Below are 25,676 nucleotides of genomic sequence, written 5' to 3'. Positions count from 1 at the left end.
AGCATAGAAGGTAATATTTCTGTTATTCACAGAAACGAACAACGAAAATTCACATTTTCAAAACCATTTATTTAATACTATATCGCCGTGAAATCCAAAGTGTACATACATAAATGTGATCAATGCATTATTGCACTATAGATCCTAGTACTAACAACTATGGTTAATTCCACTTATGAGATCACATGCACATCAATCCGGAATACAATTGAAAAAAAAATTATTAATATTTTTTTACTTCCTTTTTTTATATTACTTTCAATAAATTGATATAAAAATAACTTAAATCTAAAAAGCGATGTTCGTATCACTAATGATATATTTATATATTATTCAGATAAAACGTAACAAATCTAAGTCTTATTTATAAGGCGACAAGACACCTTAGTGGATAAGCGTAATCGTTCAACTTAACACTACAATGAAATTTACTTAGTTTTATACAATACCCGGTTCTACGACGCTGCTATAAGGTACACTTTATATTAACAATGGAAGAGAAAACTCCACTACAAACGTCAAAATAAACGTCACTTGTAATGATACAGAAGATTTAAAATCATAAAATATTTAAAATGAACGCAATCAACCCACTACCGAATGATAATCCTCGCTTCTAAAAGAAAAATAAATATTTGTACAAACATCCATTTAATTTGGATTCATAAAAAATTAAATTGTTATCGTATATGTTGAACCATACAGTTACCACATGTTATGGACGATGTTTAATGTATATTTACAGCTTTAACAGGTAAGTATAAATGAACAACTATTATCGGCACTGCGCGATAGTCGCGGTTCGCTAAAAAAAGGGAGCACAGACTAGTGCTAGCACCAAGGTCAGCGCTTGAGTCCGTTTTGTGGGATTCACATTTGAACGACGGTAGCGCCTCTGTTCGTTTTTTTATTTATTTCTTTAAAGTAAAATACGAGTAGTACAATATTGTTTTGTGGTTACTATTTTAAGGAAACCTACATAAATGACAAGCTTTGAGATAAGTGCATTAATGTCATTGACGCCCGTTTCATACAGCCGAGATGCAGTAGCAATTTTTTTTGTTTTTTTTTTTAATGTATCTAATTTTTATGCTGACGTGTCGACAAGCCCACGTTTGTAAACATAGATAAACTATTAACACAAAAACCTGGTGTTGGTATGCCGCAACCTATGCCAGTTTGTCGCCTTTGCCGACATGTATTCCAGCCTTTGACACATTTTATTTGAAACTTCAATCTCTACTACATTACTCAATGAACACAATGAGACAAGAGTTTTTTGTTTTGTTACTATACTTTTTGTTCTTAGATACTTGACATCATAAACAAATCATATCAGTAAGGAAAAAATACTCACACATATTAGTTCAATTAGTAAGTTAGGAAGCTGACACACGACACTGTTAGAAGTATTAATAAAGTTCGTTAGTTGTTCGTTCTCTGTGAAAATTAAGTTTGAGTAATCCCAGAAAAAAGAATTTCATGCAAATAAGATGAATTCTTCAGAATCGCTCCTGGCGGAGTAGCCATGGTCATGTTTCTGGCATGCTGCTATTGACTTTTGTGTTATTTCTCCATATCAATCTATTCACGGGTGTGTATACAATGCTGGCGGATATAAAACTTTGATTTGCGTATTTGTTGACTAACAGAACGTCAGGTATGTCAAGCATATCTAAGTTTTACATCATCGTATTTACACTCGGTCCAACAACTGCATTTCTGCATGTACAATCTACTGCTTACCGGTTGATATCGTATACCTTAGTATTTCCCATATTAGTACACTATAAAAAAACTCTTGTCCCTTTATGTTACAGATATAATTTAATTTTTATTATTCAGTATCCGGTCATCTTAGTTTTTTTAGTATTTTTTTAGTTGCCATCGTATATTTGTAACAAAGTGTAGAAAGCAAATCACTTTGTGTTCAAACTAAGTTGTAATTTCTCAACCGTATTCGGTAATTTTCGTCGAAATTTAGCTAACATGTTTTTCTATTACTTAACTACAACTAACATTTTTTTTTATTCTTTCGCATTGTATACTAATTTTTTTATCAGTCTCACGAACAAATGTTCATTTATCATTGCCATTAGAAATAAGTTAGAATTTTATTATTTATATTTACATTAAATTTATATAAAATAAAATAATTAAACAAAAAAAGTTATACAACAGTTCTTATTAGTGCTAGTAGCCAATAATGGCCATTTTTATTTACTTCTCTCAAAGAAATTGATTAGAGTATAAATTTGATTGAAAAAAATCTGGATGTGGTAACTATAGACTTTATAATGATTATGATGATGGATCTTATACTATTTAAAGTAGTGTTAAAATGTTGATTCAAAATGATTCTGTTCTGAATGCATTCTATATTTACAATAAATGAAAAACTACACAAACCTCTTACATCTGATGTATTAAAACTAAAAATTAAATACATATTAACAACAACGGTGGAAAATGTAATTCTTAATGATTATTAGGAATTATTTATAGCAAAATTTGCTCTAAAAAAGTTATTATATTTGAGTCGACTATTATCAAAGCCGGCAATGTGACTTTTGGACAATTATTGGTAAATCAGAAAAACGAATTATTGACTTTGTATTCCATTGGCAGTCACAAAACTCTTCTGAACGACATCTTAGAGAAATAACAGGTTGAGTATTAACCTTTATTTAATGCTGGTTTTGAACCGTATTCTTTGAAGGAGACGATTATATTCAAATTAATCTGTATTGACATATCAATAACATTTTTTTGTCCAAATGCACAGATTGCCACCTTTGATAATAGACGACTCATTTATAAGTAGTATGTACATCTGTGAGAATTTAAACACATTAGCTGTATTTATTGTTATTTATAAAGTTATTTTATTGTTTGTTGTAACTTTGACTTTCGGTGGCAGATGAGGGATACATATGATATAGAAGTATAGTTGTTTAACATTTTACACAGCGAATGTGTTAATCTAAAATCATTTTAATAATAATAGGCTTGCTAAAAACAGATCCTATAGTCTCGCAGTGAATGCACAATGAACATACGTTTGGAATGTTTAACAACGTAACATGGCACTCCTGCCGAAATTTTTATTCTACATTAGGAACATAAATCTATCCAGTTTAGTTTTAGTGACAAGAATAAAAAAAAGGGATTTTTCGGGAAAAACTAATTCGAGGATATGTTCTTACTTAAAAATTCTTCTAGTATAACTTAAATGCGTCACAAGTTAGCAACAAGTCGCTGTGCTGAACAAAAATTACTTTTATTTACGCCATCAAAATAACCGAATTATGTTATTTGAGAAAAACTATGTCAAATGTGCCTATAAGTTCTTAGGTATGTAACTTTATTAGTAACACATTGCATTGTCACATGTATTTAATGAAACTGGCTGTTTTTGACTGGTAATAAAATAAGTATATACCAAATATACTTGGGTAAATAAATATTAGTCGAGCATGTGAATGAGTCAAGTTTGCTTGATAAATTTCATTGATACAAGTTTGTATCTCAATATCTTGAATTGTTTTACTTTTAATAGTTGGATTTGTATTTTCAAGTCCTAAAAACCCAATTATAATTTAGCTATTTTGGTTTTTTAGTACCCGCAAAATGAAAACAAAATATAAGCAAGTAACCGTGGACGTCTAAATCGACCGTGTACTGGTATGAGGAAATCCCATAACAGTCGATATCCTTGTCGAAAACATATTAGTAAAGGACCACACTTCATACATTAAGTTAGTCATTTAATATGTCAGACAGCAGTTTCACGTCACAACGTTAGAATATATTAGTCTAACACTTCGACAGGCTATCTCTGTTTATGTTATATTTAGAGACATCATAACAGACCACGGAAGATAATGAACACATTTCAGAAATGTTTCCTTTGCTCAGGCAACAGTAACTCTTTGTGCTAACCCTGAAAGCTATTGAAACAATTAAGCTAATGATTTATTATTTTAAAATATATTTTGAGACAAAAAAGAAAAAGTTGGACACTATGATTATTGTTCAATTTACATATTATAATTATACGAAACTGAAGCATCACAAGGACATCCGTTTTCATAAATCCAGTTGGAAAAGTCAATAATGCTACTGTAAACTGAAAAGTTATTTATAGTTTTACTATTACCTTCAGTTCTTTATTTTTATGTTCTAAGAGAATTATAATATTATAAGGTTCCACAAAGAATATCTTTGTTAAGGCAGATATCATTGCAAGATTTGTCAATAGACATCTGTCTGATCTTGCCATGAAGTGTCAAGACAATTCTGAACTTGTCAGTTGTTCATTGATAAAATGCATGTATTGGTAGGTGCCAATACGATGCTTATAGTTCAATTGTAGTTTCTTTAGACTACCTTCAGCACATGTTTATTGTTAAAAAAATAATAATTGTATAATAGGATACTCATGTTCTTTAAACTAGAAGACATTCTTCTGACAATCAATAAGAACTCGGAATATCTAAAGACTTAACTACACAGAGCAGTGTACATACAGATGTATCATCAGTCAGCATGTATCCTTAGTTCGTGTTCATGCCTGTTCGACGGAGTCTTTGTAGTGGGAGTCTTGGGGCTTTTGTGGTCGGAGTGCGGAGGGGTCGGCGGGTATATGTGGTCCGTGTCTACCGATGTTGATGGGCAGACGTCATGTTGTGATGAATGCTCTAATATGGTTTGGTAAACTTTATCCTGTATAAAATAGAAATAAAAATCTTGTCTTATTTGCAATATGTGTTTTAGACGTTGATTAGATAATTGATGTGAGATACAATATATTATTTCCCTAAGTATGGTATTAGGAAAACTATACAATTGTGTCTCAGGCTTCATGGCGCAAGATATGTGTAAGGATTAATCTTGTGATTGCGGGCTCCGGTAACCACTTAAAATGGGGGGAGGACAGAATTAGAGCGAGATTTATAAGGAAAGGAATTTTCGAAGGAGAAGTAAATAAAGCCAGGTGAGAGGTAGAATTACGGTACTCCTTCAATAATTTTTTTGTATCCTCAACATGCTCAAATCTCTGTCTCAATGTTTATTAAGATATAGCATCGTCCATGCTAGTTTGCTTATTCCTTTCCCTGCAAGGTTACCTGGAAGAGATCGCTTTCAGCGATAAGGCCGCTAATTTAAGTCACCGTCTATTATTTGTTTTATATGCTTACTCTGTACATGTGGTATCAAATAAAGAGTAATATTTTTATGTGTATTAAACACTGCCTCGCCTGGGAAGACGGCAGGACACACTCCGGCGAGGTGGATAACAATCGGCCAGAGCGTTAGGGACTATTGGGAGAGAAACCGGCGAACTATATACGGGCATTGTCGAGCAAGACTGCTTTTTTCATTTGGGCCACCACCGACTTTTTGTTGAGACATATATTATTATTATTATGTCATTTGTAAGTAGTACTCACAAACATGTCGAGCGTGACATTGTGCTGCTGGATGCGGTGGCTCTCGTCGGGGTTGATGTCGGGACAGATGTGTCGCAGCGCGGCGGCGGGCTGCACGAACTCCCCGTCGGCGGCGCGCACCTGCCCGCCCGCGCCCGCCTCGCGCAGCGACCGCGCGAACGGCTCCAGCCACGTGTAGCACTCCGACAGGGACTCCCACTTGTAACCTGGAAACATTTCCTCTTTATAAACTCACTAAGACTTTTTGGCGGGAGCGCGAGGAGTGAAGTTGTGTGATTTGTTTTATTTTGTCTATTTAGTGTTTCTTCATGTTTAAATGTGTAATAACGGTAGTTTATTAACTGTTTAATATCTGTGAAAATGCTCAAACGTGGGAAAATAAATAAAAAACTCCTGGACGTAACTTCTCGAGATCCTCCAAAAAGCCCACTGAAAAAATCTCAGTAAATGACCACAATTTTACTGAGATTATATGTCATCCCATATCATCTCATTTAATTTCATCCCTGCTGATTAATGACTCAAATTAATCATCTTCATTTCATTTCACTCCATAATATCATTTTTCATAAAAATAAGAATATAAATTAAAATAAGACATGACCTAAAGGTCTTAGTTACCAGGTCATAAAATCCCTTATTAAAAAAATAACCCACTAATAACAGCTAAACTGGTGGTAGGATCTCTTGTGAGTCCGTACGGCTAGGTACCACCACTACCATGCCTATTTCTGCCGTAACGCAGTATTGCGTTTCGGTTTGCAGGGTGGGGCAGCCGTTGTAACTATGCTGAGACCTTAGAACTTATATCTCAAGATGGGTGGTGCAGTTACGTTGTGGATGTTTATGGGCTCCAGTAACCACTTAACCAGGTGGGCTGTGAGCACGTCAATCCATCTAAGCAAAAAAATATTCACGACTACATATAACAATCGCAGCCTATCAGCAGCTTGATAAATTAGTAAATTAAACTTTTACTGAGCAAAGCCTCGAGGCTTTCATTGATGAAATGTTCATAATTCTACTAACCTGAGACCCTCATCGCCAGCTCCCTGTTGTACGTATGCGCTATAGCCGCCGCCGCGACAGCACTGTACGAGAACAAATTAACGTCCACATGTAAAACAGCCAAGTCCACTAATTGTCCACATATCACAAACTCTAATGACGAGTACTGAGGGAACACGAATGTGTACCCTCTTAAAGCGTTCGCAGCCACATCACTCTCGCCTAGCAGTCTTCTCTTGGCAGATTTCCCCTCACTGGCCAGCTGCATGTATACGTTCAGCCAGCTGTTGATGGTTATTGGTGTGATGCTCCACGAGAGAATCTTGAGGATCAGAAGTTCTTCCAGAAGTATTTCCTCGGTCGTGCAGGCTCCGTCGGTGACGTAAGCGAACTCTGCTATTTTCGGCGGATATACCTCTTCCACTTTAGCCGCTATGAATAAACACGTTATACCTGGAAATTATTGAAACATAAAGTTTTGTAATTTGATTCTGATGTAGGCCAATGATTACTTTTTATTACACACGATGGGTGAACGAATTAATGTACAGGATGGTGATTTTTATAAATGATGTTGAAGTTAGTGCTTAATAACAATGTGGTCGTTGAATTATCGATGGTTATAAGCAATTCAAAATTTTTATATAAATCGTTAATCCAATCCCAAATCCTGTAACAAAATAAAACTCATAATTATATAAACTTGCCTATAAGCTGCAGTCTCCCTTTCTGTACGTCTTCTGTATTCGATAAGTATCTGTCTACGTAGTCCACTGTCAGATGAAACGTTTCTCTGTGTAATTTGTATACCTCGCAGACCTGCCGAAGAGAAATAACCTTATGAATGATAAAATCATTTCCGAATTGGAATGGTCGAAGGAGCACGGAAGACGCAGACTATTCTTATTCGTATAGACTTATTAGTCATCCCTCGGAAGTTAAGAAACTGATTTATTTACAGGACAAATAAAAATGTAAGAGTTATGGAAAACTCATACTCTTAATCTAGGAAAGAAAGTCATTACTCTCAGTCGGACAATACTAGATGTGTTGGAATGTCGCACTTTTCTCTTTAGGCTAAATTTTTTATCACTTACAGAGCGGAAGTTCGTTGAAAACATATTTTTTATATAATAAGGGTTGAAAAGAGGTTTACAGGAAGGTCCACGGGTTAAGCTATTGTCGGCATTGAGGGACAAAGCCCCCCTTCCTAAAACATACAAAAATACAAACCTGTGACGATCTATTCATACTAGTAGTATACACTACGTAAGAAAAAATCAGATTATTCACCTATAAAGAAAGAAAATTCGTACGGAACCTGATGTTTGTGTTTATAACTTAAGGTTTATTAAATATAATAAATATTTTACTAAAATAATTTTAGAAAGACACCTATAAAATTGTCGTGCATGTGAAGATTGATTTATTTGACTTATAATAATTTATGTATAATTTCATGTAACTTTCTTACGGAATAATGAGTTTCACTCAGGAAGATATTCCGAAGATATCGACCAAATTTGCTACATCATTGTATTAACTTGTTTTCCTACAAAAAAGGTTCATAGCAATATCCTTGTCAAGAGCGTGTCGCACAACACAACTTAAAAATTCTAGTCATAAGAAAAGTTAATAATTAACTTACAAATAATATACAAAAAAAACATTCGCCGAACTTAAGAAATTAGCACGCACCTGAAAAAAAAAATGTTTTTCCTTCTTTTGAGCCATATAATACTAATTTTGTTTACTACTTCTTTTCGAAGCGGGGTACCTTTTTTTTTTTTTTTTTTTTTTTTATTGCTTAGCTGTGTGGACGAGCTCACAGCCCACCTGATGTTAAGTGGTTACTGGAGCCCATAGACATCTACAACGTAAATGCGCCACACACCTTGAGATATAGTTCTAAGGTCTCAGTATAGTCACAACGGCTACCCCACCCTTCAAACCGAAACGCATTACTGCTTCACGGCAGAAATAGGCGGGGCGGTGGTACCTACCCGTGCGGACTCACAAGAGGTCCTACCACCAGTAATTACGCAAATTATAATTTTGCGGGTTTCATTTTTATTACACGATGTTATTCCTTCACCGTGGAAGTCAATCGTGAACATTTGTTGAGTACGTATTTCATTAGAAAAATTGGTACCCGCCTGCGGGATTCGAACACCGGTGCATCGCTTCAACACGAAAGCACCGGACGTCTTATCCGTTAGGCCACGACGACCAGAACGTACCTCAGAAATAATGATGAAAAATTATAAATAAAAATTATTTAGAAACTTCAATTGGATTTGTTTAGAATTATCTAAGTCAACATTTTTCTCTCGCTTTCCTCCTCCCATTATAAGTAAGAAGTGCCAGGATTTTACAGAAATTTTTTGGCCTTTGAATTTCCACATTTGTTTACGATTAATAGTAACGTGCCCAAATCTCATAGTAAAACGTTGCGAAAAAGTTACGATCTAATTAAAAGTTTCGATTTTGGCCTTTTAACTATGGAACCCTAAAAAGTTCGCCCACGCAACTTTAATAGGATTACTTAATGTGCCGTAGACGCATAGGACGAAGAGTTTTCGGACGAAGGACGATAAACAATTATCGTTGTCCCCATTCTTTACAGCTAAGATGAGATCACACTATGAGTACGTTGCAACTAACAGATCTAGTATTGATGTCTAAAAGGCAATTTTATATTATAACATTTATCAGTGATACTACTTTTGCGGTAGAAAGTGCGGATTATGTGAAAAACGTAAGTACCTCCTGATACAAGAGAAAGGCTCATCACTCGTGACGTAAAACTACTATTTAGCGAGTAAACTCTTGATATCCCTCTGCTTGAACTACATAAAATTAAATCAAAAAAATTTTTTTGCGTTATGAATTCCAAAAATGTTTTTGGGTCAAAGTTATAGATGTTGTAATAATATTAATTAATTTAATCATATTTGTTTTTATTGATATTAAATCTTAACGCTCAAACTTCCAGAGGTCAGGGAATTTTAATGATAATTTTATTCTTGGATTATTAATCAGAAGACATGAGTACCTGAGACCCCTTGCCGCAGCCGCACAGGGGGCGTGCGTTTATGTTGGTTTCTAATTAAGTGACCATCTAACAGCCTGGCCACGGGACATTCGCCGATACGAATATTCGCGCGGTGCGAACGGCGAAGCGTCTAGCGACTAAAACAAGCGCATAGAAATGTACCTAACAAGCCACGCGCACCGGCGACCGGCGAAGCGACCGGCGAAATGTACCGAGCGAATCGCGCGGTGCGGCGGGCGAGCAAAACAAATGCATGAATAAGGACGGCGCGAGCCACGGAGTCGAGCGGTAGTCGCGGCGAATAGTGCAGTGATTAAATGAGTTTAGTTGTTTTCGCCGCGAAAAATGAACGCCGAAATTTTTATATTTTATATTTTTTATTAATTTTTTTTTTTATATTTTTAAACTCGTCGTGGCCGAACGGATAAGACGTCCGGTGTTGAGCGATGCACCGGTAGTCGAATATCAGGCGGGTACCAATTTTTGTAATGAAATACGTACTCAACAAATTTTAATGTTCACGATTGATTTCCACGGTGAAGGAATAACATCGTGTAATAAAAATGAAACCCTCAAAATTATAATTTGCGTAATTACTGGGGGTATGACCTCTTGTGAGTCCGCGCGGGTGGGTACCACCACCCTGCCTGTTTCTGCCGTGAAGTAGTAATGCGTTTCGGTTTGAAGGGTGAGGCAGCCATTATAACTATACTTGAGACCTTAGAACTTATATCTCAAGGTGGGTGGCGCATTTACGTTGTGGATGTCTATGAGCTCCAGTAACCACTTAACACAAGGTGGGCTGTGAGGTCGTCCACCCATCTAAGCAAGCAATAAAAAAAATAGTTGAAATACTAGCTAGACCAGCTATTTGGAAGTCTAGCCACTCAAAGTATTTCTCGTACTTCTTGTGGAATTCTCCATCTATAGGTATACTCCGATTCTTATTCAAATCATGTACTTCACAATCTTTTCCAAATAATAGGTCCTGAACCAAAAAACTATTAATTTGTAAGCAATATCGAGATAATTTCGATATAGACATTTCGCTGTCGGACTTCCTTACTAGTCGCGGCGGCGAACGTGAGTACCCGTGGCCTGCAAACGGTGCTGCGCGAATGGTCGCCTCGCCCACCGCTTCGCTGTTCGCACCGCCGATCCCCGTGGCCAGGCCGTAAGGTACTTCCTGTCGTTTTTGTTCGGGATAGGTAAGCAGAGCGATTATGGTGTGACCTGTGGTGCGACTGCTTCAAAAGCCCGCGACTGACGAAATTGGCAAAAACAACTCTAGGACCCTTAGACACGAAAATAATATACCGCCAACTGCGCGCCTATGATTTTTTTTTCCTACCTATGCTAATAGCCTTGAGAGGCTATTTCAGCTTCACCCTAACGTGTGTAGGTGAGCTATCGGGGCTCAAACCGGAGTGTTGCTAACACTGACCTTAGGAAAAGCAGTGTTTCGCAGCATCTAACACCGGATCGGAAACGCGACCCACCGAGAAGATCCGGAGAGAAACTCAGTGGGCTGTGTCTATGGGTATGGTAATTCGCTCGCCGAGCCCTTCGTCGCAAGCGACGGGTTCGACGAGGATGGTGACCGGTGCTTGTAGTGCCTAAAAGCACCGTTAATGGATCGGGAAGATCCGTAATGACGTGCTTTGGGCGACGTCGACTGTTTACCATTCGGTCCGTAGGATCGGGAATGTTTTTTTTATTGCTTTGTTGGGTGTACGAGCTCACGGTTCGCCTGGTGATAAGTGGTTACCGGAGCCCATAAACATCTACAACTTAAATGCTTCCACCCACCTTGAATTATGACCGGATACGTGAAGAATCGTCGTCAAACAATATATAACAGGTTTTTTTTTTTAAATATTGTCTTAATTTATTTAGGCAAGTTGTCAATGGCGATTATCCTTATTTTAAACGAATTAACCCTCTAATGTAATTACAAATATATATATTCTCACATCAGAGATGAAATTAAAAGATCTACACTCATAGTATATATGAAGGGTCTTTAAGAAACGTAACGATTCTACTGCGATAATTGTTTTTATTATCAATACGTTATTATGGGCGCAGGTTTATCAACGTTTTTAGGCCAAGTTCGTTATTGTGACCCTTTGTTCAGATTCAAGTTTACAATTAAATTATATAAAAAACGCGAGAAAAGATAAACGTTTGACTTTCAATACTGGACTTGATCCTAGTCTGGAATTTACTCCCAAAACTAAAGTGTGAGTACTATTTTACTTCACTAAGCCGAATTAAATACAAACATTCGTGGTCTAATTGTTGCCGTGTGGTGTCGATAGTGCTTTTATCGTAGTGATGCGACTAAGGTTTCAATTGTCAGACAGACTGTAACTATACTGAGACCTTAGAACTTATATCTCAAGGTGGGTGGCGCATTTACATTGTAGATGTCTATGGGCTCCAGTAACCACTTAACACCAGGTGGGATGTGAGCTCGTCCACCCATCTAAGCAACAAAAAAAAAAAAATTTACTAAGTAAGCTTAAAAGTAAAAAATTAATTTTAAGATTAGGTGTTCAACAGTTATTTCCACCGTGATTATAACGTGTATTAAAAAAATATAACATTTCACTTTTAATATTTATTACTGTAGTAGCTGGTGTATTATAATATTAGGGTATATTGCGAGCGTGCAAGGGTAGGTAACCACTACAGGGAGCTAGAAGGAAGCAGATTTGTGATCCCGTTTAAAGCCTAATGGCTGTTTTCAAACGGTTACCGCTCAAAAGACTTAAATATCATATCTCAAAATGGTTGGACTTATTAAAAATAACGAGTATTTACGTACGCTCTTTAATAAATAAATTTATTTTATTTTATTTGTTGTTTCGTTGTAGGCTGCCCACAGGTTGTTATTACTGTGTGCTTATTATGTTTTGTATTCGGGTTCACCATTTAATTTGAATTTTGTTTTGTTTTTTTCTTACATTTTTATAATTTACTAATTTTACTAATTTATACCATATTTTAAGTATGTACACACGTACCTAGCCTTCATTCCCGCAAAGAACCAAAGGGAAACGGGGGTGACTGAAAATCAGCGCTGTTCGATTTATCAACCTTGAACAGCAATAGCTGAGCCTCCTTTTGCCTTTTTCACTTTTTTTTTTCTTTTCTTTTATTTGTATTTCATTTTATGATGTGAAAGGCAATAAATGATTTTTATTATTATTATTATTATTTTCCATTTAATAAGGGTCCGTTTGCATGTTTTACATCTATGTATTAAATTACTATAGGTCATAATTGATTATTAAGCAAGGCATTCTTATGCCAATTCTCGTGAATAAGCGAGTTTTTGCAACGCAGGCGTTAAATTTAATTCATAATATAATATTAATGGAAAACTATCTAGTACCGAAATGCTTACGGTTTTATGAGGAATGGACACATCAAAATTAATTAATATGGAATAACACAATACAGAATAGAACTTAAACCTACTGGCCACGTTTAAAATCTGTAAATGCAGCCGCGAATTTTTTATTCGCGTATCGTAAAATAAATATAGATCTAATGACAACGAAGTTCATACGATAGCGTGGATTTATAAAAAGATTTCTCAGATCGAATTATAAGTTAGACGATTATGTTTCAACGGTTCCTCATTGTGAGGTATTTTTAGGGTTCGATGTTAAAATGCAATCATATTTTGACAACCACGAAAAATATATACGTGTTATTTTTAAGGGTTTTGCGTTTTCTTTTATTGCCCTTGTAGGCAGACGAGCATACGGCCAACCTGAGTGAATGGTTACCGTCGCCCATGGACGTCAGCAATGCCGGGGGCAGAGCTAAGCCGGTACCCAGCGTACCTGCGTATTAAAGAATGCAATTTAGGGTTAGACCTCAAGGTATTTGGGTAAATGGTAAATGGGTAATGGTAATGGTAAATTGTAAATGTATTTGGGTACTGGTGGTAGGACCTCTTGTGAGTCCGCACGGGTAGGTACCACCACCCTGCCTATTTCTGCCGTGAAGCAGTAAGGTTTGAAGGGTGGGGCAGCCATTGTAATTGAGTTGAGACCCTAGAACTCATATTTCAAGGTGGGTGGCGGCATTTACGTTGTAGATGCAAATAGGCTCCGGTAACTACTTAACACCAGGTGGGTTGTGAGCTCCTTCATCTACCCATCTATGCAATAAAAAAAAATCTAAATTTCCAAATATGTATCTAGAACTTACAGTCGATTCTTTTTATTGATTTTGAAGGTAGATGAGCAAGCGGCTCCACTGAACTTCAACAATACTATGAGGGACATTATAGCGATTTTAAGCGCACAAGTACATACATAGTGACTTTTTTTATTGCTTAGATGGGTGGACGAGCTCACAGCCCACCTGGTATTAAGTGGTTACTGGAGCCCATAGACATCTATGACGTAAATGCGCCACGCACCTTGAGATATAAGTTTTAAGTTCTCAAGTATAGTTACAACGGCTGCCCCACCCTTCAAACCGAAACGCATTACTGCTTCACGGCAGAAATGGGCAGGGTGGTGGTACCTTCCCGCGTGGACTCACTAGAGGTCTTACCACCAGACTACGGAATCCTTCTACCGTAAGTTTTCTGACACGCATTGCCGGGGTTTTTTTGTCCCGATCTATGCGCCATTAGCAATGTCAAAATATGTTAACAGACTGTCAAACGAAGTGCTTCATGAACGTTTCATTTTATGTAAATGTATAAAAATAAGAATTTCAAATTCGATTTTACGCTTTCTTCTCAGATTTTCGTAAGGTTTTTGTTCGGGAGTGCGAATTTAAACTCGCACGATTCTCAGTAGGAAAAGTAGTCGAGCATTTGTGTTCGTATTACTATTACGTTTGTAGTCGTCGTGGCCTAAAGGATAAGACGTCTGGTGCATTCGTGTTGAGCGATGCACCGGTGTTCGAGTCCCAGGCGAGTACAAATTTTACTAATGAAATACGTATTCAACAAATGTTCACGATTGACTTCCACGGTAAAGGAATAACAATGTGTAATAAAAATCAAACCCACAAAATTATAAGTTGCGTAATTACCTCTTGTGAGTCCGCACGGGTAGGTACCACCACCCTGCCTATTTTTACCGTGAAGCAGTAATGCGTTTCGGTTTGAAGGGTGGGGCAGCCGTTGTAACTATACTTGAGACCTTAGAACTTAAATCTCAAGGTGGGTGGCGTATTTAAGTTAGGATAGGAGCTGGTCCACCCATCTAAGCAATAAATAAATAAAAGGTGGCGACTATTAGAATTGATACTTTCAGAAAAGGTTTCGGCAATGATCTGTGTCTATCTCCGTCGAAAGCGCGCTATGTAATATCAAGTAACGAAATTTTCAGACGTGACCAAAAGAACTTCATTCTTACGAACGCTAGTTATTACACGTGACGAGTAAAGACAATCATGATCTGTATTTTTATCTTGTTTTCTTGGAACTTAATTCGTTCGAACATTGTACAATCGATTAAATTGATACGTTTCTGATATCGCATTATCAACAGGTGGCGTCTATTCATTTCAACAACCAAGTGTATTTAGAATTTTATAATATAGTTTATGGGTAGCAATGTGGCAGGAAACAACTAGTGGTTTTTTTAAACCCCAAGCCCCCTTAAATTTTTAATCAGATTTTTCAAACCCTTAGCAAGTTTCATAGTTTCAGTCTTTCGTTGATGTAATTTCTTCATTTACTTACTCACTTTTAAATCCTTTAAGAAGTTACCGTTTATCGACATTAAATATTCAAACATATTAATTAACATTCACCCCTCAAAAGAGGCAAACGAAACACGGTGGCAATTTTGTGCTTTTAACAACGCTATTATATAACTTTAGGATCAATCAGTATTAGTTATAAACACTAATATGGATCTGGTCACCGGTCTACTGCGGTCTTCTCTAATTTTGTCTAAATATCATTTAAAATTGAAACTTATAATTTGTACATTATAGTCGCTATTTTAGTGCAATTTATTTATTGCAATTGCAATTATTAATATAATTTATACTCCGATCTAATGGCTCAGATGGAAAACAGCTTTAAGATTGTTGTCTGTGGACTCTATGTTACGTTATAGAAGCTTTATAAGCACTTCAGCGTTTTAGCGTCACAAAATTATCTATTCAAATTTAGAATATAAGTCGAGACTCCGCCCTACTGTGTCGAGGTGAGCAACCATATTGTGGTGTATACAGGCTAAAATTGCTTGGCAACTACATGAATATTATAAATCATTTCACCTCGTTCACAAGTGTCAAACGTCATTAGAAAATAAGCTAGCAAAAGCATTCGCGCATGCGATAACGTTTGGTGGGTACACGCGATAACATATTAAAGTGTTGTGGCGTGACTATTGTAGGTGGTACTATATTATTATATATAATAACTTTATTGTTTTACTATAGATGACGAGCTCACCGATCATCGGCTGAGTACGAGTATCCTGGAACTCATAAAAAGCACCGCATGAATGGCTGGGTTCAATATGAAACAGGTCGTTATTGTAAGTCATATTTGTTATTCAACGACAAAAAAAATATTGAATAGATTTGGATGAAATTTCGATAAAAGATAATTAATAGCGTGGATTAAAGTTAAACTTAGAAGACTTTTTACCGTGCTAAATGACATGAGCCGGACAACGCGGAGGATTTACAAATCGAATGGTAGGTCACGGAGCAGAGAACGACATAAGCAAGTATTTATTCCGAGAAACAGCAGTTTATTTGAGTTTTGCTGAATTAAATATATAACGCGGACGAAGCTGCGGGGCACGTGTATATTCTAACCGGAACGCGACAGTAGAGGGTGAGCCTACTGTTGCAGGTGCTCCACCCACAAGGTGTACAAATTGTTTTAAAACTTTGCGGTTATTAAATTTAATTGAAGTCGTCGTGGCCTAAAGGATACGACGCCCGGTGCATTCGTGTCGAGCGATGCACCGGTGTTCGAATCTTGAGCGGGTACCAATTTTTCTAATGAAATACGTACTCAACAATAGTTCACGATTGAGTTCCACGGTGAAGGATTAACATCGTGTAATAAAAAGCAAACCTTCAAAATTATAATTTGCGTAATTACTGGTGGTAAAACCTCTTGTGATTCCGCACGGGTAAGTAACACCACCCTGCCTATTTCTACCGTGAAGCAGTAATGCGTTTCGGTTTGCAGGGTTGGGCAGCATACCTTAGAACTCATATCTCAAGATGGGTGGCCGCATTTACGTTGTAGATATCTATGGGCTGCGATTATGACTAACACCGGGTGAACGGTAAGCTTGTCCACCCTTCAGGGCTATAAAAAACTATTATTTAGGATTCTTACGATTTTTTATTTTAATGAGTTCCCGATACTTCGCCGCTGTTGTGAGCGGCTTCCAACTTTTTTTTGCCTACTTGCCCTGCTAGTAGCCTCAAGGGACTATTATGGCTACATCCGGACTGGGCGAGCTTACGGGTCCTACGGGTCCTACGGGTCCGGTAACCTGAACGAATTTATTGACACTTTCCGAAGTAAGAGCAATTTTTCGCTCTGAATCTACCACCGGATCGGATCGCCAAACACAAAATTAAGCGAGAAACTCAGTGGGTTGGCTCACAACTGCAAAAGTACTTAGAACTTAGGAGTGGCTTAGAAAACACCCACTGGTAAAGCAATTGATACATTTAAGCGATAATTTTGAAAATGAATAAGGTCGCAAAATCTGATCTGAGCTTCTTAGGCGGCAAGCAAAGTTAGGTAACAGATATATATTATATTTTTTAAAACAAGAAGTTTTTCCTGTTGAATATTTTAATTAACAGTTATCTGGTTTTATTTTGGCTTTCAAGCTAAAACTGAGTCATGTTTTTGTGAGAAAAAAAAATTAAAGTGTTTAGACCTCTTAACGAAACCATATTCTATAATCATGAACGGTTATTACAGCAAGTCTGAACACTGAGCCTATGGAGACTGCCTAATGTCTAGACCCCATCTTAATAAGCTTGGAATTGCTTTAATATTATTTATTCCTAGTTATTTTGGAGTAATGGGATGTGTTCTTCTTCTAGCTTCGGTTTCCTCAATAATGAGGGTCGTAATCAACTCCCCGCAACAAGAGTTTATTCTGGATCATTCTACACAATGTGCTCCTATCTGCCGCCGAGTGTAGAGCATCGTGAAGTCCTGTGGAGTCTCTACCTCGTGGTCATCTTCCGTCCACTTTGGACGCGCTAAACGACATGTAATAATTTGGAATTCCTAACAAAGCGCATGTTTAATCGATAAAAACAGCCAATGAAGATAGCTGTGATTGAATTTCATGTTTTTAAGCAGCTAATATATTAATGTGTAAAATAACGAAGATTGCAGTACATAAGGTTTCATTTCATGTTTTTAAGCAGCTAATATATTAATGTGTAAAATAACGAAGATTGCAGTACATAAGGTTTCATTTCATGTTTTTAAGCAGCTAATATATTAATGTGTAAAATAACGAAGATTGCAGTACATAAGGTTTCATTTCATGTTTTTAAGCAGCTAATATATTAATGTGTAAAATAACGAAGATTGCAGTACATAAGGTTTCACGTAACGCAATCTCAATTTACATCTTTAGTGTGTGCGTTTTGGTCAATGTAATTGACAATCATTTGAGGAAAGGTGCGATCTTGCTTAATGACATACATGCATGTCTACATTTACAAAAAGCCCTACAGCACCGGACACGTCTCAAGTGAAACATTGTACGGTTAAAACAATAGAAGGCAGCTTCAGAAAGAAAACTTTGGACCGATAGAGCAAGTAGTTAGTGAATATGATTAGTTCGATGCATGAAAGTAGGACGCACCTATTGTACTGCGTGATTGTTAAACGTAACACATGCGTTATTGATTTTAGCACAATCGCAAATTATCAATGTATTCTAAAAAAAATAATTAGAAAAGCAAAATTTTTGCGCGAACAACTGCATTAATTTGACGTCACGTATAATAGGTAATATTATATCTATATTACGTATTAATGAGCTATACGAGATATCAAATTGACTTTCGATTTTTTTTTTCTACCTAAGCTGATTGATGGTCTTGAGAGACCATTTCAGTGTAATCTTAACTAGTAAGTGAGCTCACGGGGCTCAAACCTGACGTCGTTGCTAACAACGAACCCTAGCAAGAGCAGTGCTTGGCAGAATCTACCACCGGATCGGAAACGCGACCCACTGAGAAGATCCGGCGAGAATTTCACTGGGCTATGACTTTCGAATTCAAGCAAATGTTTTAAATATCGAGGGGTGAGAGGTTATTTGATATAAGCGACATTTGTGCAACTTTACAGGATTCATTTAAAGTATAAAACATGGAAAAAAATATTATAACGAAAGAACTTCTTCAGTCATTCCAAAGGAGTAAACTAATTGCAGTTCAAGTAAAAAGATCGAACTGTTGATGCTAATACCAAAGAAAATGCACCTTTAATTACAAAGATACATGTCGCGTATTAAGCAAAATGTTTCTTAAACTGTAGTGAACGCAGTGGTACCGGGTAGACGTGGTGGTGGTACAAGGTGGATTTTGCAGCGGTGGCGGGAGTTATGGTTGTAAACGAAACGAAGGGGTCATCTCAAACGACCAGAGCACTCTCAGTACCATTGGGCGTGCAGAACAACAAATTACCTCCGTACTAAAGATAAAGGTTTCAAATGTCCCGTAAATTCAGACCAGATCGCGGCAAACTCAAACTTGTGTCAAGTGGTTTTCGCAATCCACCACACATTTTAAACTTCGCCCCACCAACGTTTGGGCATAGGGTCAAAATTACATGGTAACGGTTCTCCTACCCTTCCTACTTAGTACGCTTGATGGCTTCGCGGTCAGAAAAGACAGGGTTGCTGTATCCACCCGTGCTGCCGTACAAAAACAGAAGCTTGCAGGTACTCGGGCGACGTTGAGAACTTTAGATTCTTGTGAAAGTTAAAGACGATTACCGTAAGACTACACCACCTTTCTTTTTTTATTGCACGTACATTTATTTACGGATTTAATGCGTAATACATTATACTCGTTTGTCAAACAACCAAAGGTAGTGCAGAAATAGTAATATTAGCGAGACTGTTGCATTTATTATTGTTATGCAGTCAATACGCAAATACGCTACACAATACACACACGAAACACACACACTTCTATATATTGTTAATACGCGAAACTAAAACTTGGTACCCATTTTTACGAAAATTGCGGGGACGGAAGAGTATGCAATTTCCAACACTTATAGTGAATATAGAGGAGTGCAGAGTGGTAATAATTTTTTTTTATAATTATGCATTAATAATACATTAAATCAATAAAAAAAAACATTACACACACTACCATATATTTGATACACACACATTTAAATAAACTCTTGGTTTATTGTCAAACTTTTGTTATTGCTTAAAGTCTGTGGTCAAATTGAGAATAGGTTAATATTGTTTATCTTTAAAATTATTTGTCCATCCAGTCTTGGCGAAATGTGAGATAATAGAAGTATAATAAATAGTATTTGACAATATAATCATAATAGTGTACAAACTTACAATTTCAATTAATTATAGTCGAATTTCCACTACTCCGGGACCACTTGTATATATAAATGGACATTATGTTAAAATACTAAATGTACTTAATTTTTTTATACACTTCTTATCACACAATGCTTTGAGATGAACGTGCTATTTTTTCTCAGAACAATTGCCGAACCGAACCCTTAACAAACAGTACTCAGTAGCGATCCTGATGCCAAGACGGAGCGTATTCAATTGAAGAACAGTCTGTACGATTTAAGAAGAACAAACAAAACCAGAACTAAATACGTAAGGAAGATGGTAGAGTACGTTATTGGCAGAATGTCCTGCTCATGGTTGAAGCGAAGTTTTTTTTTATTGCTTAGATGGGTGAACAAGCTCACAGCCCACGCGATGTTAAGTGGTTACTGGAGCCCATAGAGACATCTACAACGTAAATGCGCCACATAACTTGAGATATAAGTTTTAAGGTTTCAAGTATAGTTACTACGGCTGCCCTACCTTTCAAATCGAAACACATTACTGCTTCACGACAGAAATAGGCAGGGTGGTGGTACCTACCCGCGCGGACTCATAAGAGGTCCTACCACCAGTGATAGTAGGGGTTAAATGGGTAGGATTGTCATAAGGATCAATCATCAACGTACTAAGTTACAGCCCTAAAGTATCGGAAGATGTATTTATTATAGTCGATGGCCACAGCGCAAACATTCCACATTGTGGTAAGTAGTTGGTCGTCCATTGAGGTTTATTGCTATTATAGCCTTGATGGGTTGGCGAGATCACGACCCACCTGGTTTTAAATGGTAATCGCAGCCCATAGACATCTACAACGTAAATGCCGCCACCCACCTCGAGACACGAGTTGTAAGGTCTGTTTTAACAGTTTTTTTTTTTTTTTTTTATCCTACCTAAGCTGATAGCCTTGAGAGGCTATATCAGCGTAACCCTAACTTTTGTAGGTGAGCTCACGGGGCTCAAACCTGATGACGTTGCTAACACGAACCCTAGCAAGAGTCGTGCTTCGCAGAATCTACCACCGGATCGGAAACGCGACCCACTGAGAAGATCCGGCGAGAAACTCAGTGGGCTGTGTCTGAGAGTTAATTTACTCGTCGAGCCCTTCGTCGCAAGCGACGGGTTCGACGAGAACGGTGACCGGTGCTTGAAGTACCTAGAAGCACCGTTAGTGGATCGGGAGGATCCGAGATGACGTGTTTTGGGCGACGTCGACTGCTTTCCATTCTGTCCGCAGGATCGGGAATGTAATTACCGGCGGCCACGATGAGAGGGTTCTCGTGTCGTGCCGCTTTATCGAAGTGGTTAACAGTACAACGACTGCCCCACCGTTCAAACCGAAACGCATTACTGCTTTACGGAAAAAAATAGGTAGGGTGGTGGTACCCACCCGTGCGGACTCACAAGACGACCTACCACCAGTAGGCCGACAAGGCCAGGGCCGCATCCAGACCGCTTGAGCAAACTAAAATATAATATCCATACGATCAAACGCCCGAGTTTGGTTAGATGTACCTCGGGTGAAATGGCTCAGATTAGCTGGGTAATCCCATTTCCTACCAACTGATAGACAAATAACTACTTGTCCTAGAACTACGCGGTTATACCGCACTTCGTTACTTATTAGACCATGGACGCATCATACCTAACAAACTTGCTTAGATGGGTGGACGAGCTCACAGCCTACCTGGTGTTAAGTGGTTACTGGAACCCATAGACATCTACGACGTAAATGCGCCACCCACCTTGAGATATAAGTTCTAAGGTCTCAAGTATAGTTACTACGGTTGCCCTATCCTTCAAACCGAAACGTATTACTGCTTCACGGCAGAAACAGCAGAAGCCGACAGGGTGGTGGCACCCACCCGCCCGGACTCACAAGAGGTCCTACCACCAGTAATTACACAAATTATAATTTATACACGATGTTATTCCTTCACCGTGGAAGTCAATCGTGAACATTTGTTGAGTACGTATTTCATTAGAAAAATTGGTACCCGCTTGAGATTCGAACACCGGTGCATCGCTCAACACGAATGTACCGGACGTCTTATCCCTTAGGCCACGACGACTTCGACTTCGGGGTTCCGATTCTGATTTCAGTTTTTTTATTTCCTCTTTATTTCCAACTGATACAACCGCGTTCCTGATCAAAAGTTCTTAAAAGAATGACGTGCATTTCGAACGATTAATGCGGAAGTCTCAACAAGAGACGTGTACTACCCCGCCTTCCTTTCAAAAGATATTATATTATTAGTATATTATCACATAACTGTCAATCGTATATACTATTAAATAAGGCGATTTAGAATAGTTAGTTAATTTTTAAACAAAATCACTAAGAGTTAATAATTAGAGCAATGGCGTGAGCCAGGAGAGGGCAAGTTTCTATTTTTGGAACGAGATTTTTTTCTTTCTGATTCAATGTTGTCGGCTATCGCAATGGTGCAGGGCGACTTATTCTAGACAATTCGAAATGTCAACTACAAACATTCTATTTATGACGTCACATTTACGCCTATAGTTGTAGCATAAAACCTAAAAATGTGTGAGGTTATAAACTTGTAATTTGCACTTAAATATATAAAAAAAAAACAACTGAAACATGGTTAACTGAACCATATTGAAATCGCATTGGCTTAAAGTTCAATGAACACAGCAAAAAACGGGTCATTGACCTTATATTACATCACTTTCCATATATACCAATTGTAAATAAAAAACTGTAACATTATGACTTACCTTTTTATGTCAAAAACCACTATGGGGCAGCATGAAACATTTTACAATAAATAAAATAAAGAAAAGGTTCTAATTTCAATTTTTTTTTTTTTAAATACCTATTTCATAAAAAAAACACTGCAGTAGCTACAGTAACATCTTTAACAGTAAAATCATTCATGAAAAAAAAAAAAAAGTTAAAGTTGCCTGTCAACATTATGAGTGCAAGACAACTTTTTTTTAATGCATGAGTTTCATCTAGACATATTATGTAGTTATGTAAGGTTAAAATTGGAAGATTTTATTCTCTGTATTATCACTCCTATTTTTATATAATATTCATTGCCAAATTACATTTCTACTTAACAAATGGATATCTGACAGCCAGACTTGGTAAATCCTGATCCATAAATTATCCATTAATATTCGTAAACAAAGTCCCTCACCCTTTATATCATATTATGTTGACTTACCTCATTTAGCCAGTCCAGTAAAATAGCTCTCATCCGGGGCTGAAGATTAGGATGATTGTCAAACATGTTAGGGTTCTTCTTCTTGCTGGACCTGGCATCACACTCGCACATGCTGTTCCAGACATCAGCAGGATCAGCCCAAGACAATCCAGGCAAGGGACATTTGCGTTTTGGAGGTGTAGGGCATGGAGGCTTACTAGCACTGAAACAGTTCAACTAAGTAAAAGTTTTGTTTAGTTACAATGCAAATTGAGAAACTCACAGATGATGTGTATTTGGCAAATCCCACTGTGATAAACTTTTTTTTTTGTTTATAGGCAAATAATATAAGAGCTTAGTCATCACAGGATAATGTTTGGGGCCTTGATATTATTAAGATAGTTCAAAAATAATTCAGATCAGAAAAACTACTCACTTAGCCCTTTTATTAGAGTGTGGGGTGGACTCGCCTCTGGCCACATTTTCTAAGGGACTCAGTACGCTGTTGGGCAGATCAGAAACACTAGGTGGGCTCAGAAAGCTGTCAGGGTTGTAGTCAATGTCTGTATAAACACTCCTTGGTTGATCACTGTTCCCATATTGAGAGCCTTCATCATCACTTGAGCATGATGATGATTCTACCACAACATGAAGCGCTGGTTGATCACATAATTGTTCTTCAAGGGTTGAGGCTATCTTCTGTGGAGGCTGGTTTTCTAACTAAAAGAGTAAACATGTAAATATAAGTATAGGTTCAACTGAAAAGCATTTATTTTGTTGAAAATGTACACACCTCATCATCAGAAGAGCTTCTTTTACGTTTTAAGGTCATGCGCTTTTCACTGGCTTCAGAGGGAGACCTGTAAAATAGGGTCAACAACAGTCAATATGCACTCAAACTTTAAGCTAGCTATTTCTATGTGATTAAAGAATGGAGTAAGTACATACCCAGATTCAGCCATATTGGAAGAGATAGTTGGGGTGTAGTACTATTTTTTCAGCCTGAAATAAAACAAAGTTTCAATATCCAGATCGACATCTTACATTCGAAGGTCCAAATTAGATTTATACTGTCTAAAATTACCGCATGTCATGTTCAAGTTGCAAATAGGGTTATGTCACTTGACAACCGTATTGAGGCCATAATTAGCAAATTATCGTACTTAATAAATTATCTTATTTATCAGGGATCCTTCAGGATACTTCCAGAGATGCAAACAAAGGCATATTAATGCATATTGTATGAGAAATGAGTGTGTGTTTCTGCAGCGTGCCCCCTGCTGGTTGGCGGGAGAATTTTTTTTAGAGGACAATATCTCGTGGATTTAACATTATTATGTGTGTATTTTTGTGTTATATAGTCAGCAGAAAGGCTAATGTATCATTTCATATTAAAGAAAAGTAAAAATAAATCGATCAGCTGCTCCAAAAAATGCCACGAAACCGTCATATTCGCGCGCGAAATCATTCCGTCAGCGCCATTAGACACGTCGCAAGCTTGGGTTTCTCGCCCAATCCACATAAGGAAATTGATAAAAATAGCTTAAACGTGACACTGTACTATCTTGTTATTAAAATTCGTCTAAAATACTACTTTAAAAACCGAATTTGAGGCAATTTAGGGAGCCCAATAGTTGACAATCTAATTGGCTTGGCTTATCGCCCACAGTAGTTTATAACCTAATTTGTAAAGAAAGTCTAAAAATTACAATAGATACCGTATCTTAATTCGATTCCTTATATACTTGGGTTGCTAAAAAATTACTCAGTACATACCTGATCATTCACAAATTGATTTAATTTACACAAAACTAAATTTCTTCATGCACCAGATATGGAATGTCAATTTAAGACACTATTAGTTTAGTTTATTCCGAAACATTCGCGTCCGTGGTCGTAAGTTAGCCAAATGTAGGTAAAAAGGTTGCAGATCAGATGATTTTCTGCTTACACATAGCACTTTTCAGGTTTTCACGGCTCGATAACGCCCGGCTTCCGCGCGAAAATGTCGCGGTAAAACTTAGGAGCCCAACGGGGTTAACATTGGCTAGCTTCATGATTGTTTCTTCTGAAAATGTACGTCACTGAAATAATACGTTTCGTTGCACGCATAAATTTTTTGTGTATTTCCGTTCTAAGACTAATTCGAAATAAAGAAAAGGTTTGATTCATTTTTAGTTCACATATTTTCTACGGTCTTAATTGGTTTGAAAATTATTGAAAACTCATTCATTTCGAGAACACTTTTAATATTTAAAAATATTAATTTTTAGATTTTTTAAATAGACAAAAGGAAAGGCCAAATAGATTTTTTTAGTAGGTTGTTTGTACTGCAGAACCTTTTTTCAATTTCAGAATTTCCGTGGAATGAATCAAGTTTAAAAATCTTTATTGTCAA

General features: G+C 37.1%; 1 protein-coding gene across 1 annotated transcript; it reads right to left on the bottom strand.

Annotated features, from left to right (window-relative positions):
- Positions 1 to 48: 48 nt before the first annotated feature.
- Cyce (cyclin E) lies at positions 49 to 25,332 on the bottom strand. Its single transcript, XM_028175706.2, has 9 exons — positions 25,055 to 25,332; positions 24,227 to 24,280; positions 24,072 to 24,138; positions 23,715 to 23,998; positions 23,300 to 23,501; positions 7,169 to 7,280; positions 6,483 to 6,914; positions 5,454 to 5,659; positions 49 to 4,725 (listed from the first exon to the last, which is right to left on the bottom strand). The coding sequence occupies exons 2-9, from the start codon at positions 24,238 to 24,240 to the stop codon at positions 4,540 to 4,542; spliced, it is 1,503 nt and encodes a 500-aa protein (XP_028031507.2). The 5' UTR covers positions 24,241 to 24,280; positions 25,055 to 25,332; the 3' UTR covers positions 49 to 4,539.
- Positions 25,333 to 25,676: the final 344 nt, after the last annotated feature.

Source organism: Bombyx mandarina, chromosome 05 (assembly GCF_030267445.1).
Source record: "Bombyx mandarina strain Sakado chromosome 05, ASM3026744v2".
Lineage (NCBI taxonomy): Eukaryota > Metazoa > Arthropoda > Insecta > Lepidoptera > Bombycidae > Bombyx > Bombyx mandarina.
The sequence above is the reverse complement of the archived record's forward strand: the minus strand, read 5'-3'. Positions and strand labels throughout refer to the sequence as shown.